This window comes from Haemaphysalis longicornis, unplaced genomic scaffold, assembly GCF_048455015.1.
Source record: "Haemaphysalis longicornis isolate Haplotype H1 unplaced genomic scaffold, Haemaphysalis longicornis Haplotype H1 scaffold_7, whole genome shotgun sequence".
NCBI classification, from domain to species: domain Eukaryota; kingdom Metazoa; phylum Arthropoda; class Arachnida; order Ixodida; family Ixodidae; genus Haemaphysalis; species Haemaphysalis longicornis.
Genome location: NW_027526422.1, coordinates 193,596,259 through 193,611,834, shown reverse-complemented (window position 1 = coordinate 193,611,834; position 15,576 = coordinate 193,596,259). Strand labels below are relative to the sequence as shown.

The window sequence follows — 15,576 nt, the reverse complement described above, 5'->3', positions numbered from 1 at the left end:
TCTTAAAAAGTGCATTAAAAAAGCATGCAGAGATACTTGCACGCTCAAACTTGACAAACAATTTTGACATCATTGTTGTTTGAGGTGTAGATTATGGCCCTTGCAACAGTGTTAAGCAAGACACAAAATCTGGTCATTTTGAGTCTGTTCCTTGCGGCCACTTCTTTCTGCTCTGTCCCTTTACCATAAACTGTAGCGCACTAGTCCTATTCTTCCTTGAGTGTTATTTACTGATACTCTCTCTGTTCTTGCAGGTTGGGCCTCATCCATGTGCTCAGCAGCTGCTTTCGCTCCCAGAAGAAAAGTGGCCGGCCCTATGTTGTGTGCCTCACCTTTGAGATGGACAGTGGGGCGATTGGGGAGGCATCGCGCGAGTGCCCGGCGGGTTGCAGTGGAGCATGGAGTCACACCCTGGCTGCTGTGCACCTACTCGCCCTCTTGCAAGCCGAAGGTTTTAAGAGGCGCCACCGGAGCTTGCGTGCACTGAGCTGCCACAACAGTGGGGACGTCCGAGACAGCAGGGCATCAAGCCAGCGAGTGTCCAAAACATTCACTGGAGAAGCCCGCAACAAAATGGCCCCTCCCTTCCCTTGCCAATGCGTCTGTTCGATGCGCGTCAAGTACAGGAGCAATGCGAGCAGCAACAAAGTGCCGTGCAGGCGCTTGGGAGAAAACTTGGTTAGCCTTGGGAATGAGTTTTTTGCCCCGCTCCCCCCCCCCCCCCCCCAAGTGACAGAAACAAGGACTGGCATGGCACCTGAAGGGTCACCTATGAGCTACCAGCAAGCATTCATGCCACATTTCGCCGTGGTCATCTCGCGAGCACGCAGAGGCCGGGCAACGTCGTGTTTACTAGACCGCGATATGCAGGGGTGCGCGAATGCTTATTTTTGTTCCATTTATATCCACAGTTTGCTATACTGCACGCGCTATAAATCAGTGAAGTAGTTTAATTTACTAGGATTTTCACTGTGGATACAAAAAACGGAAAAGCACTCAAGCTGATGCGCGGCGGCCTGATGCAACTGTGGCCGTTTTCTTTTTTCTTTTTGAATAAAGCTTGAAAATTGTCTCAGCTACCTACATCAATGGCCACTATCATTACGTCAGAGGCATGCATGCAGCATGTGACAAACTAGAGTAGTGAGTGTGTATTTTAGTCGCAAAATATTCGACAGTAAATACATCGTTGCTGGAACGACAATGGGCACCAAGTTAACTTGACGTAACAACAAACCTTTCAGCCCGGCAAATAGGGAACCAAGTGCAAAAGCTCGAATTTTCCAACGTTAGATCATCATAAAACAGTGTTCGCCACTTCTCCAACGACGCGCGGCTAAATGCAACGTAAGGAAACCAACAACACACTCCCATACCGTGCGCGCCCGCCACAGAGGAAATTTTCAACCGCGCCGTGACGGCGTACTGCGGCAAGAAAAGTTTGTTTAGAGCCCTAGGTAAGATAAAGGCTCGTGTAGGGGCTAAGCGGTACCATTTAACAATGAAATGAAGCGGGTGCAGAGCCACAGGGACGAGTAAAGAAACAGCCTAATTTTGGCAACGTGTGGTACTGTTTTCCCGGTCGAGCGCCGCTGTCAGTCGCGTGAATAGGCGGCGCATGCTCAGGCTTCATTTATAATACAAAGGCTGCACAACAGAACTCCAACGCAGCTGTATTTTTCATCCGAACAGCGACTACGAACCCCGCACTTAGCGAACCAATGACAAATATTCGCTCCAAGCGCACCGCGCCCAGCGTGTCACAAAGGTTGCTCGCGCCGGCACAGTTCGCGTCACAAAGTTCGTTTAAAAGCGTGGAAATTCACGTATGTACCTTTTCTCCATTTGAACCAGTATTTCCGCATTGCGTGCTCTGCGGCACGAAGCAATGCTCCGGCATTGTAGTCCATCACCAAGAGCGGTCAATGCCCGCCTTCTATGTTTTGCTAATTGGTTTCGGTTTCAAACGACCGTACCAAAATGGCGAACCTAGTTACCGGAGTCGACGTGAGATGGCGGGGCGCATTTTGCATAGGGTCTATTCGAGAACACAACTTATCTTTTTTACTTTTTACAATAAAACTAGGTGGCAGTGACTGAGAAACTGCTTCAGAATGTTGTCGCCTTTGTATAATTGCCTGTCAAATGAAATAAAAATGACAAAACAGTCTTTCTTGTCCTTTCCTGCCCTTTCTCACGCGCTAAACAGTGCTCGTTAGGCAGCACCGCGTTGCCGATATTACAAGAAACAATTTGCAATAGTGATGTACGGTGGCGGATTGTTTGTTTTTGCGCGCCGCGGCGCGGATGGACGGCAAAACTAGCGGCAAAACTTTCTGATCGCCTTCGGAAACTTGACAAGCAATGATATCGCGGTGGCGCTGCATGTCGGCACTTCTACCTACCTGTTTCGCCTGCTTCTACGGCGGGTTCTTTCCGTCTGTGGTTGTTTTGCAAACGACGTTCGAAGTGGTTAGTTTTATATTAAGTCAAGTTTGACACGAAAGGCTGGCTGCCAGTGCAGGGTGGAGGACGTGTGCCTGGTTTTTTTCAAAGACCGAAAAAAAGTTGTCGAAATCGGTGGCGAACGCCGAAAAGAAGATTTGATTGCCGCTCTGCGGGGTACCGACTTTGAAGATGCCACTAAAGGCGCGCGCATTGAGGTGAGTCGCTGTGTTTCCTGTATGCTCAAGTTGGTGTTGGGCGGGTAGTGACAATTCCCTAAAGTGTGTGGCAAGTTTACTTCTGAGTTCTACGGCATAGTGTGGTGGCTTAAAAAGTCATAGTTGAGCCGCATTCCGCACGTGGCGCGGACACCACGTGCGTTCGCACTTTTCCGGCGTCTTGAAAACAGTGTTTACTGAACTCGCACAATCTCTCGCCTCACAATCTGCCTTAGTCGACGTGAAACGACCGCGTAAACATGGCCTGGGCGCTTGTAAAGTGTACGAATATCTGCTAGCTATGACTGTCGGCACCGTAAAGGAATATGTTAGCCTTAGCAATCCTCGTCCAGAGTGCTGGGTACTTTTCAACGAGGATATGTCGTATGACCCGTGCGCGGAATTGATAGTCGAATATGACGCATGAACTTGTTAGATCTCTTCCAGCGAACTTAGAGCGCTTTCCTATGCTGGTGTATTTATTTTTGAGCATGACAGTAAGATTGCGATCAAGCGTTCCGTCCAGAGGAAACACAACTCGCGTTAAAATCAGTCTTTCTTGATTCTTACCTAACCGGCCGAACCGCTTCCGCTTACTGGCTAGCCAGGGTCACTGTTAATTATTAATCACTGGTAATAATTACAGGAGGTCGAGCGTAACTAGCGATGATTACGTCGCTAGCGGTTCGGCCGGTTGAGTAAAAATCAAGACCGCGTGAATTGTAAACAAAGCGCTAACCACGTCCACAAAAAAAGGGAGAATAGAATTCGCGACTACAACGTTTGTAGGCGTCAAGAGATGGCGTCTGATCGGCTGGTTTCAATTGACGGAACGCTACACGCTTCTTTTTTGTGTGTGCACATTCCTGTGTAACATTGCTGTATCGCACTCTCAGACAACTTAGCTATAAATGCTTGTTTGACGGCATATTCGGCTGTTTTACATTACTTTCAGCTGTACAATACCCGCTTTGAAACCTTCGTGGATTGTCCAGAAAGTCACGTGTTCGCTGACGGCGACAAAATTAGGCTCGTGACCGAAGAAGTCAACATCCCCATACATTCATGGTAAGAGACCAACCAGCCTTTGCTTAGAGGTTATTAAGTGCTGAACAACTTCTAGCATTAACAGAAAGATGAAATGTTTCGTAGCTATTTTGGTCTGATCTAGATACAAATTATGCTTTGAATTTTTTTTCGCCATGAAACTCATCGCAGATCTTGAGAAAAATGTCCGTCCAAAGGTAGCGTCTAACAATGTGTGAAACTAGCATGTGGATTGTGAAAGCCCCCGCCCTCACGTCCAGTATTGCAATATTGCAATTGATTAGCCACTCAGCCACCATATCATGTAGTGGTTTTAAAGCAGTAAGGGTTTGGAAGTTTTTTGGTTGTACTGTGTGTGGAAAAAGTGCTACAAAGGGCACTATATGACAGCCTCAAGTGGCAGTCAGCATGAGAGCTAGCGGTTTTAAAGCAGTAAGGCTGCTGAAGCTGTAGTTCATCTCACAATCTGCATGCAGCGGGGCTGAAGCTTCACTGCTTAGCGAGGTAGTTCCATCTGCCCGGCAGTGGGGGGGAAGTGTCCTTCAGCCGGTCTCCATAGAATGACGCGGGGAGTTAGATGTGTTCATGATGGGGCTTTGTGATGAGCCGCGTAGTACCCACACCGCTGCACGCAGCTTGGGAAATAAATTGTAGGTGGGAAGACTGCAGGAACAAAGAAAACTACAGAGGGACACAGACAGGAGCAGGCCGCTTTTCTTGTGTAGGCGAAAAGCAAAGACGCCCGTGTGTACGAGGTTTCGGCGCACATTAGCGATCCCCAGGGAGTCAAAATTAATACGGTGCACCTCATCGCCTGCGTTCTGTAGGTGCGTTAAACGCTGCAATCAATGAACTTGCGGGGCACCAAATTTGTTCATTAGATGAGAAAACTCGTAAGATCTAGTTTCATTAAATCAAGTTTTGACAGCAGTCCCAAATACAGTATAGCCCACTTACAGCAAACTAGTGAACCTGGTTTTAACGAAATCCGAGATGTAACAATCTTCGATTCCCATTACTCTTTGTTCACACATTTTATGTTCAGATGTAGCGAAGAATGCATAAAACGAACTGATTTCCACTTCCCGGTGTGCTCTTCATGAGTGGGCTGAACTGTAGTTCTTTTCATCATGTTTACCTTTGTTCTTGTCCCTTGTTTCAATATGCAAATTGTGTAATTGCACACAATTGCATAACTACATCTTCCCATTCCTGTTGCACAAGTGCTTGTGTAATATACACTTCATTATCCAGGTGGTGGACGTTTGCTGGTATGTTTGCATGCAAACATGGTTGTCATAGTGTGGACTTGTATTGTTCGAATTTTCAGCACACCAGACAAAACGAGCAATTCAGACGAAACTTTGCCACAAGCTGCCCTGGAAGCTGCAGGCTCATCCCAAGCTCCGCCAACCTGTTTTGCATTGGACTACCAGCTGGCAGCTACCACCTGTGCCATTTGACATTAAAGCCGACATCGATAATGCTCGGTTTGGAGAGTTGCCGCAGAAAACAGTCTCGCATTGTTGCATGGATTGCAACAGACCTGCGTACTAGAAGCTTGTCAGTACCAGCATGCGAGTGTGCAGCAGTCCCAGTGTTTACAACTAATATTCTCGCAGGTATCCAGACAAGCTGTACGAGATGGCCGCACGAGCCCTGGTTTTTACATACCTAGTTCTCAGGGACACCATCGGCACAGGCTATGTAAGTACGGAAATGTAAGTTATAAAACAGAGTTAACTTGCACACCCACTGGTATTCGAAAGCAAGGGTTCCACCGCGTTCATTCGTTTTAACTTTTTAATACTTATCACGAAATTATGCTGCAGTCATACCGTGAAATTAGGTGGTACTGAGGTGTAGTGATCATGATAGTCTCCCTGAATCGGTGGGCATTTTGAAATTGTCATGCTGACATCTGAAACTTATCATTTCGGCTGATTTTGTGTTAACCGCTGCCATGGTGGCATGATGGCTAAGGTGTTATGCAGCCGAGGCCAAGGACGCTGGTTCGACCTTTGTTGTTTTTCAATGCGAAACATGTAAACACCCCTGTGCCGACATTTCAGCCTCGTCTTAGAAATTCTGTGGTGGTCAAAATTATTCAGAGCCTTGGTGCGGCTCACAACCCAGATGTAGCTTCTGTGCATGAAACCCCCAAGAATTTTAAAACTACTTTTCTTGCACAGAAAATTCTCTGATGGGTTTTTTTTTTCACAAGCATTTCACACCTAAACCTAAAAGCAAATTGAAGGGCTATACCTTTTTAAAATTTGTTGTGCTTTACTTAGGGTGACCATATTCCTGGGGAGTAGAAAGACAAAGGGTTAGGATTGGAAGAAAACATTTGATTGCGAGAGCTGCTCTTGTTTAAAACGCTACATTTTGGCATGAGTCCTCACTCTTGCCGAGGGAAAATTCCTATTCAGACTTCAAAAACACGCATTGATTTTGAAAGTCCTGCTTCGGGTCCTTTGCTGTTTTATTTTGGCGGATTTAATTTGCAGGACTTTAACCCGCCAGGCTTAGTTGTAAAATTATCCGCAGTTGTACAGAAAATTCAGCCAAACAAGTAACATTGCACGCAATGTTGATAGCAGGTCCACGTAGAGTTCACTGTGAAAAAAAAAGGCGCCCCGTTAGAGCTGTGGTTCCAAGAAAACAGACAGTTCCGCGACGCGAGAAGTCCCAGTGCAGCGTATAATCCCTGTTACCTCTTGCACCGACCTCTGAGACCTAAACACCTGAAGAATTCCAATCTTCTAGTTTCTATTCAATGTCTTGCTTGCCAATAGTCAACTAATGGAATAATGTCCCTTCAATTTGGTTCGGCAAAAGGTTCGAAGCGTCCCTGGGTAAGAATAGATGTAACTTTCACTTTAGGTAAGTGTAAAATTTTTAAGGTAATAGTTATAAAATATACTTGTATTAGGTCGGCACACTTTTGGTTTGATCAACTTGCTTGGCGCTGATTTTGGAAACTATGCAGTCCGGCAAAAATGGGCCATGGTTGTTTACTGGGGCAAAAAGACGGGACGAACGCCAGAAGCGGTCCTGCAAAGCGAGACGTCTAGTAACCCTCGCTTGACGACTTTATAAGAATCGCCAGAGTAGAATACAAACTTGGTCTAGTTGGTACTTTATGACAAGGGAAACTACTCTCTTTTGTTCAATGTTTTATACGTAGCCTTCCTTGTTGTAAGGTAGGCAGAGTAGAAGGGGGAGAGGGGCTATAAATCTGGTTTTGCATCTGTTTGAAGGCTCTTGTGTCTATTTGGCTTAAGATGTGGGGCGCAAGAAAAGGCACTTGTGTGAATTACTCTAGGTTGAAGTTATTTTATCATCCTCTGCTGTAGGGTGCCTGGATTTCTTTAAATTTGCCTTATTTATTCTCAAATTAGTTTTTTTATTATTAAAGTGTAGATGTGATAACCATTTTCCAATTAACATTCTTACCTAGCATTAAGTACAATTGCAAGTTCGTGTGTTATGTGACTATTTATTTACAGGAATCCTGGAAAGTCCAGTTCCAGTACAAGATGGGAAACATACGGAAAGACATGGGCACCATCCCTGCCGTACAAGCAGCCAGGAAAAAGTTTGGCCGCAAAAGAAGTGCTCCAGAAAGCAGCAGTCAAACTAAAAAGCAGTGTCGCTTGGTAAGTGAAATGTTTGTTTGTATTATGAATTGCAATGCATAGTGAGCTAGATAAGACTAAGAAGGGTAGCAAGGTGGGCTAGTTGGTTCATGGGGACCACATGGAACAAGCTGTGCAAAAGGGACGGGACAAAAAAAGAATGAACGGCGACACAGCGCTGTACTCTCAACTAAATGTTATTTAAAAAAACACTCGTATATATGCACTGCACTCTGGAGGGCCACGTGGCTTCATATCTTGTAATCCGCGATTGCATCATGAGTAAAGCATTGTCAGACTACACGTGCCAACTACCTCACAATGCGCACCGCGACCAGACAGCAAGACAAACTCTCACTCTCACGTTGGCAAACGTGTTACAACACTGACAAAAAGCACGCGCCAAGCCAGCAGTAGTGCGCGTCGCGTCCAGTCAAGAACACAAATTCACTATAAGCTACAGACACTGAAGGAACGCTGATGCACTAGTCTCTATTTTTTCTTAATGTGATGCACTTCTAGAATTTCCCGTACACATTGATCCTTGTGTTCAGCAATTACCATAGTGTCTTGCTTGAAAGACAGGGACACCCCCACACTTCGCCCAATGCTGAGCAACATGGGAATACTTGTCCCCTTGCAACGTGCGTTTGTGCTCCAAGAGTCTCAGGTTTAGGCCGCGGCCCATTTGCCCGATATACACTTTTTGGTAGCACGAAAGTGGTGCCAAACACGCTACTGCCAGGCTGCAAGGAATGAATGGCGACACGTGTTTGACCTTGCACAGTGTATGCTTGGCGGCTCCTGATATTTTCTTGTCAACGGTGTTGTACACTCGACTTAATTTGTTTGGTGTAGAGAACAATATGTTTACTCAAGATATCAGGTATCAGGATATCAAAAAGATATCAAGAGCCGCCAAGCATACACTGTGCAAGACCAAACACGTGTCGCTATTCATTCCTTGCAGCCCGGCAGTAGCGTGTTTGGTACCACTTTCGTGCTACTGAAAAGTGTATATCGGGCAAATGGGCCGCTGCCTAAACCTGAGACTCTTGGAGCACAAGCGCAAGTTGCAAGGGGACAAGTATTCCCATGTTGCTCAGCATTGGGCGCAGTGTGGGGGTGTCCCTGTCTTTCAAGCAAGAGACTGGGGTAATTGCTGAAAACAAGGATCAATGTGTACGGGAAATTCTAGAAGTGGATCACATTAGGACAAAATAGAGACTAGTACGTCAGCGTTCCTTCAGTGTCTGTAGCTTATAGTGAATTTGTGTTCTTGACTGAAGGCGACGCGCACTACTGCTGGCCTTGGCGCGTGCTTTTTTCAGTGTTGTAATCACGTTTGCCAACGTGATAGTGAGAGTTTGCCTTGCTGTCTGGTCACGGTGCGCATTGTGAGGTAGTTGGCATGTGTAGTCTGACAATGCTTTACTTATGATGTAATCACGGATGACAAGATGTGAAGCAATGTGGCTCTTCAGAGTGCAGTATAGTATGTGTGTGGGCTTTTTTTCAATTAAATTTTGTGGAGAGTTCAGCGCTGCGTCGTCATTTATTCTTGTTTTGTCCCATCCCTTATGCGCTGCTTTTTCAAGATGCGATATGATTCAACGTAATTGTGTACACTAAAAGCTTAATTCAAACTCTGAGGGGACCATAAAATTGCTCGAAAGAAGCCACCTCTGGACTTATTATTTCAAATTAGGCGCTACTACATGTTTTTGGCAGGTTTGCGGCAAATCTGTTGCAGAAGCAGTGGCGCCGGCGGTGGGGCGCCCGCTGCAGAAGCAAAATAAGCTGTCGCAGCAGCATAGCCCACATTGCGCTGTTTTTCTTTTTGTTTCGTTGTTTTTCATGTCTAGTTAATTTGATTTTGTTTGGATCTGCAACACATTGTAATCACACTGGGCTGACTTCTTCTGCAAGGAGCGATGGAAAACAGGGACTCCCAGTTCAAATTACCCGTTATGGATACCAACTCGTTCGAATTATCGGGTCCCGCATTGAAATATATAGGCTGTGTCGGGACCAAGGCATCAGTTTAAATTAGGAGTTCCAATTATGAGCTTTTTTTCTGTAAAAGTAAAACAAAGGTGTCAGTTTGAAAGTACTATTGAACAGTGTAGAAACTTAAGCAGGACATAGCAGGAGTATGAAAAAGGGACGATAATTTGTTTCTTTAAATCTCAGCTCTTATGACACCTCTGACTGATCTTCTTACCGTGTTGCTAGCCTGGTTTGCACTTCCAGCAATGTGACCTTGTGTGTGTGTGGGGGGGGCATCATTCTTCTGTGTACTCCTAACGTGTATACAAACATATGGGGCTCTGTAGAAGCAAGAGGTTGAATTTTCAGTTTTTTCAGTGTGAATTTTCAGTTCAGGAATTGTGTGCTGTGTTTTTAACCTTCTATTGACGTGTGATTGCTTGGAAGATCTCGGATGATGTGAACACTGAAAGCCTGGAGTCCCTAAAGGGGCATATTTGTGCCATGCAAGCCGAGGTCAAGAAAAGGACCCCGGATATCAAAAAGCTGTCCGACTCGATGAAAAAAACAAGGCTTGCTCGTCACAGGTGGATAAACGAATGCGATCCAACAACAGCTGCAATTTTTCAGAAGTACCCAGCTCTGACTCTTGGGGAAATGGTGACGTACTCGGTTTACTGTTTGTACTGTGTTAAGCCGCAGATTTTTAGTGTACTGCCGTAACAACATACAAATTGCCATATCTATTTCTGATTCCTTTTTTTCTAGCTCCACCAAGAATTCCAAGAAATCACAAATGTGGATTTGGATTCTGCCTTCCTTGATTTTGTAAACACGCATGGAAAGAGCTGCCTCCACCTCTGCAAGGGCATGAAGTCGGCGCGAGAAGCAGTTGTGAGACTGGAGGCCGAGCTGGACACACTTGATGGAAATGAGAAAAAATGTAGGTTGTAGGAAGCTTCAACTCTATGGCCATTTTGGGGAGCAAAATAAGATTTCAATGTTTTTCTGCCTACGCTAGCCTATTGTCCCTTCTGTGTATGCAAGACCTTTATATTTTTCTGTCTCTCTCTACTTTATCGTTTCACTCCCTCTCTACTGTCCTTCCCCCACACTGGGTTATATGCAGGTGAGCTCCCTGTTGAGCTTAAAAGTATCCCCAGTTCCTTTCCTTTTCTTTTCCCACAAACCACAACCAGGGGGAATGGGACTGCGTGCTCTGCTGAATTATAGATTCAGGGAATACTGGAGACGTGAGAACTTATTTCATGAAGATGCATAAAAAATACCTAGCTCGTTTCCTATTTCTGCTTGGCACGTTATGTAATGCAGTTATTAACTTCCAGATCGTTTTGCCGTCGGTGTGATCGAGCTGCTTCCAGGGCTCATCAAGGAGCGGCCCCACTTTCTGGACGGACCTGTAAGTAATATTTTAAGTGCCGAGCACTTTAGGGGCCCGGCTTGTCGTCATAGCTCATCCGTGGTGACGCTACCTAGCCACCGCAGTAAGGCTGCGTCGTGGACCCAGCCTTCCGGCCAAAAAATAAGGACACTTGTGAACAAAAGGCTAATATAAGCAGTACCGTTCGAAACTCCTGGATTTTCTGGCACTTGTCGTACATGTCCCCATTATTTAGTGCAGAGGTTCTCAGCCATGCATGTGTCGGGGAGCCCTTGTGGACTGATGGAAGTGATGGGGGACCCCTTGCAGCGGAGGGGAGGGAGGGCGGGGGGGGGGGGGGGGGGGGTACGTAGGTAAATTACCACAACTGGAGCGGGAAACAGGTGCCTTTTATTGCTACCAAAAACATCAAACAAACGTGCCACATCACTTCATTTTCGACAGTTCATCAATACGTGGCACAGTCGCGCTTAAACAGAGTTGCATATCTGCAGACACATTCAACCTGTTTCGGTATTTGCTTTTCAAGTATGCAAGTCTGGGGAAAAAAAAGCGGGTGAGGGTTTTGCGGATCCTAGAAATGGCTTCGCGGACCACCTAGGGTCCGCGGACCCCCATTTGAGAACCACTGATTTAGTGCAAAGAAAACTGCAAGCGCAGTTGAGGCAAGATATTTGTAAATAACCTGCAGTCACCGCATCCATTTAGTTAAGAATGCTCGTTGGGTTGGTTTTTACGACCGTAAGTGGAAAAAAAAAGTGACCACCGCCAACGAAAAAAACGATGCTTTCAAAATAGTCGAGCAAGGCTTTAGCATGTGCTAGATGAAACGAAGCGGAAAAGAAACAGTACTCCCACTCGTGAAGTTGAAGGCAGAAAAAGAAACAAAAGATAAAGAAGAGAATGCATGCTGTTCCAAGAGAAGTTACGCAAGCACTGCCACGTCTGGGAAATTTGAATTGCATTGAACAATTCTCTGTTTAATTTATCGAGACAGGAGAGAGACGGAGAGGGAAGAGCATGAGGGGTGGGAGCAAAAAGCGAAAAAATGGCACCACGACCCCTATGGTGAATCACTGCTCTGCACTTTTCATAGCTTTCACGTTAAGTTGAACTGCTTTGATTTTTATATGTATTTGTTTATTGTCATCCCTTGAAACTGCCTGTTACAGGATGTCCACCCATCGCTCCTCCTGGGTGGCCAAAAGCCAGAAATGGCAAGGACGATTTGGGCAGCCTTCGAAGACTTCCAAGTGGAAGCCCTCGACATGACGGGGGCCCTCGTCCACCTGGTGGAAATATACTGGGTATTCAATGTGAAATACAGCCCGAAGAACCAGAATTTTTTTGCTCTTTTGGAGCATTTCTTCAAGTTGAAGAGTTCCAAGGCATTGACTCCATTGGTAATCAGTGCAATCTCTTCCATCGAGAAGCTCGCTTGAGCATGTAAATTCATGTAAATAAAGTTTGAATGAAGCATCCTAAAACCTGTCTTTTTATTTTAGGAGGGTTGTATACGCCACAATGTAGCTCAGCAAAAAAGTAGCAAGTTGCTAATACCTGATGCTAATACTTGCTAATACCTAAAAAGATATACCTTTTTAGGTATTTTTTATATTTAGAAAAATATTGCTACTGCATGCCTGTATGCATGTATTCACCTCTGAGCTAGTAAATACTGACGCTCGGGCGTAGTGGGAGCAACTGCATTGCTAGTAAATTAACTAAGTGTGGGAAGTACTATCACTAGCTTAAGGTCGTGCTTATCACTAGGTTATGCATGGTCAGTTAGTAAATGCATGTAGCTCAGGAGGGTGCAATTGCTAGGACTTTACTAGTTAAGGTAGTGGTGCTTACTGCCTGCTTTAGTTAGTAGCCATGACTAGTACTACATTTACTAACTCCAGTTACTAAGTACCTAGTGTATACTGGGACAAGTAACTTGTTAGTATTCTGTTAGTGAATGCGCCTACCTCTTTTTAGAGTGAACTGTTCCTTTCCACGATTTTCAATTCACTGTTTTGATATAATGTAAGCCCGGTTTCATCATGTGCCGCGTGTGGCCAAATATTTTAACACAGCTTTTCGGTGATCAAACGGTCTACAGGGAAATGAATTAGTTTTCTGACAGGACGCCATCGGTGCCACAATGAAACCTCTCCCTTTAAAGGCCAAATTGCTTTTCACTAGAGGATCTCTCCTATGCAGGCATTCCAAAAACCTAACATACGAAAGGTAACTTAAATTGCGTTGGAAACTGTATCAATCGAAATGTTTTCTGATATATTAGGATCCTGGCTTATAATAGTAGTTAAAATTTCGAGGACAAAAAATACAGGCAGATCGTACGAGTGCTCGCTGCCAACTAGTTTGTTTCGAAAACAAGGTCGCGCTTATGAATGCAAGTGCTCCAGATGCGCGTTTTTCCACAGAAGTCCGGAGGAAAAATGGGCCATTTGTCTGATACTGTTCGCGTCCGAATAGCTGAACTTACTCTCCGCAAACACACTGACATTTGACTGGCACAAGCTCTCCTCTTTGATGTAAAATATTTTGAAAGTTTGAGTGCCAAGAGTCATCAGATTAGACAGAGCACCCTATAATTTATAAAGGTCAGCCGCACATTCGCACACCAAGCAGTACATATTAAGACACGCACGCGGATAATATTGGAGCGTCAACTCATGATAACGGGCCCGGTCATTGACACCCCGGCCACTTCGTCCTATAAGACCGCACCTTAATGGCAACATACACTGTACAATGACCCCGCAAATCATGTAGCACCTGGTGTCATCAAAAACGTCTTTTCCACTTCAGCAGAGTTGTGCGAAAGCAATTTTGACAGCTTGCGGGACGCCTCAAAACTGTGGTTGATCTCACCGTCATAAGAATCACTAAAGCACGGAAAGCAAACGTGCAACAACATCTGCTGCCAAAGAAGCATGATTTGCGGTTCGGCAGCTGTATTGTGGGTGTGCTTGGCGCGCGACACCCTGCTGACCGGTCGTTTCCCTACATTTGCTCATTGGCTCCTTGCACCCTCACCAGTTTCGCTCACACTTCTTGGCCGAGCATTTTGCTGATCTTAAAATAGCTGCACCGAGTTCTGAGCGGCGTCACGCACGAATGACAAGCCTAAACATTCCACTGTTAAAAAGTTAGGACAAGGGCCTCGCGAATATATTCCGAGCAATAGCACCCGAATTCCCAAGCATAAGGTTTAAGCGACAGGCACAACCCAGTGAAAAGGACAGGAGAAAGGCATTCCTGTATTCCCCAGTCTGCTCTTTCGTTCTTCTTTTTCTGTGTTTGTGCCTGTAGTTTATGCAAAATTCTTTTGATCATGGACCAAATAGCGCGCGTTGCCACTTTAAATCTGGTGACCTGAATTCTTTTACAGATTGGCCCACCTGTGCTCAACTTGGCGCCGGAAATTCTCGCGTTGCGCAAGGCGAATAACTCGTGGGTGTTTGCAAAATACGAGGAACGCATGACGCGGATCGCTCGTGTGTTCAGGCCGCGCGTGGAACTCCAGGGCATTGCCAGCGAAATTATTCTGCTGCAAAACTATCTTAATCAGGTGAGACACAACTTTCTGGCTGTTTTTACAGACGATAGTCATTCTTGGGCTATTTAAACACAGAAATTTCGGTCTGTCTGTCTGTCTGTCTGTCTGTCTGTCTGTCTGTCTGTCTGTCTGTCTGTCTGTCTGTCTGTCTGTGACTCAATTCAGCCACCCGGCCAAAGTAAAATTGATATTGCGTAATACTCTTATATACTCACAGCCAAAAGCGAACTTCTAAGCCAGGTTTATATGTTCATACTTCTCAACTTTGTTGGACAAGAACAAGGCATTACGCAAATATAAGAAAGGAAATTAGTACACAAGGGATATTTACAGTGATTCTTTACTAAAAAAATTATGTATGCTTATCAAATGATATTCTACATCTGCTGCAGAAAACCGCCGCCTCCTGGCGGCATATGAAAAATCACGCGGCAACAGCAACGAAAGGTTCCACTAGCTAGGTTCAACGTTCCGCTTGGAACGCAAGTGGAGCACGGCCACGTAGTTCTATAAACCTTGTCGGCGGCCGCCTCCATTCACGCGCGTCTCCGCCGTACTGCAGCGCTGGCATCGAGGAACCCGGCCTGTAGCAGTGGAACGGGGTTAATTCAAACCGCCTTGAGCAAACCTTTAGTGTGTTTACCTTGGGATGAGCACGATGGTGCAGGAACAGCATCAGAGTTGATCGGGAGAGCAAAGGAGGGCATTTCCTTGGCAAATGTCTACAAAGAATATCGTCTTTTGGCGACATTTGCAACGAAAGGAGCAGATACGTGGCCAATTTTTGGTTATGGACGTCAGCGTTAAACGTCACTGTTTTTCACACAGAAATTCAATGCGGATGAGTGCATTTACATTATAAAAAGTTTACGAAGGCAAAAAAAGTTTAAAACGGGAATAGCTGTAGTTTCATCACCGGAAGAATTCGGTAGAATTGCCCTTGTGTGTTGTATTTAACACTGAAACGACCGCGTACTTTTATTGGGTCTAGTCGTCTCAACGTAGGGCAAAATTTTTATTGTAGCAAATTTTGAACTCCACCCAAAGGGCAATATACATCGGCCTGTTTTAAGGGGAACAGGTAGATCAAGAAATACGTTCAGCGTCCCATATTTGTTTTTTATCAATTTTGTGCTAGAGATTGTCGTCACGGCAATGCCCTAAAAATACTGCCGTGAAGCATGCATTGGGTTTGTTTATTTGTGTTTTGCTTTTACCGCCAGGCTGCGCCGGTCTGTGTTATCTCTGCGCCAAGGGAAGCGC

The 15,576-nt window shown here is 45.4% G+C and overlaps 1 protein-coding gene across 1 annotated transcript in view; it reads left to right on the top strand.

The window, feature by feature from the left end:
* The window catches only part of LOC144146733 (uncharacterized), a 45,978-nt gene extending 33,707 nt beyond the window's left edge, over window positions 1-12,271 (top strand). Inside the window, exons 3-9 of the mRNA XM_077678661.1 lie at window positions 3,619-3,731; window positions 5,333-5,417; window positions 7,223-7,372; window positions 9,788-10,000; window positions 10,109-10,283; window positions 10,687-10,895; window positions 11,915-12,271. Coding sequence (XP_077534787.1) covers window positions 3,619-3,731; window positions 5,333-5,417; window positions 7,223-7,372; window positions 9,788-10,000; window positions 10,109-10,283; window positions 10,687-10,895; window positions 11,915-12,184 — 1,215 coding nt within the window. The 3' untranslated portion in view covers window positions 12,185-12,271. The remainder of the gene's footprint in view (window positions 1-3,618; window positions 3,732-5,332; window positions 5,418-7,222; window positions 7,373-9,787; window positions 10,001-10,108; window positions 10,284-10,686; window positions 10,896-11,914) is intronic.
* The last annotated feature ends 3,305 nt before the right edge of the window (window positions 12,272-15,576 follow it).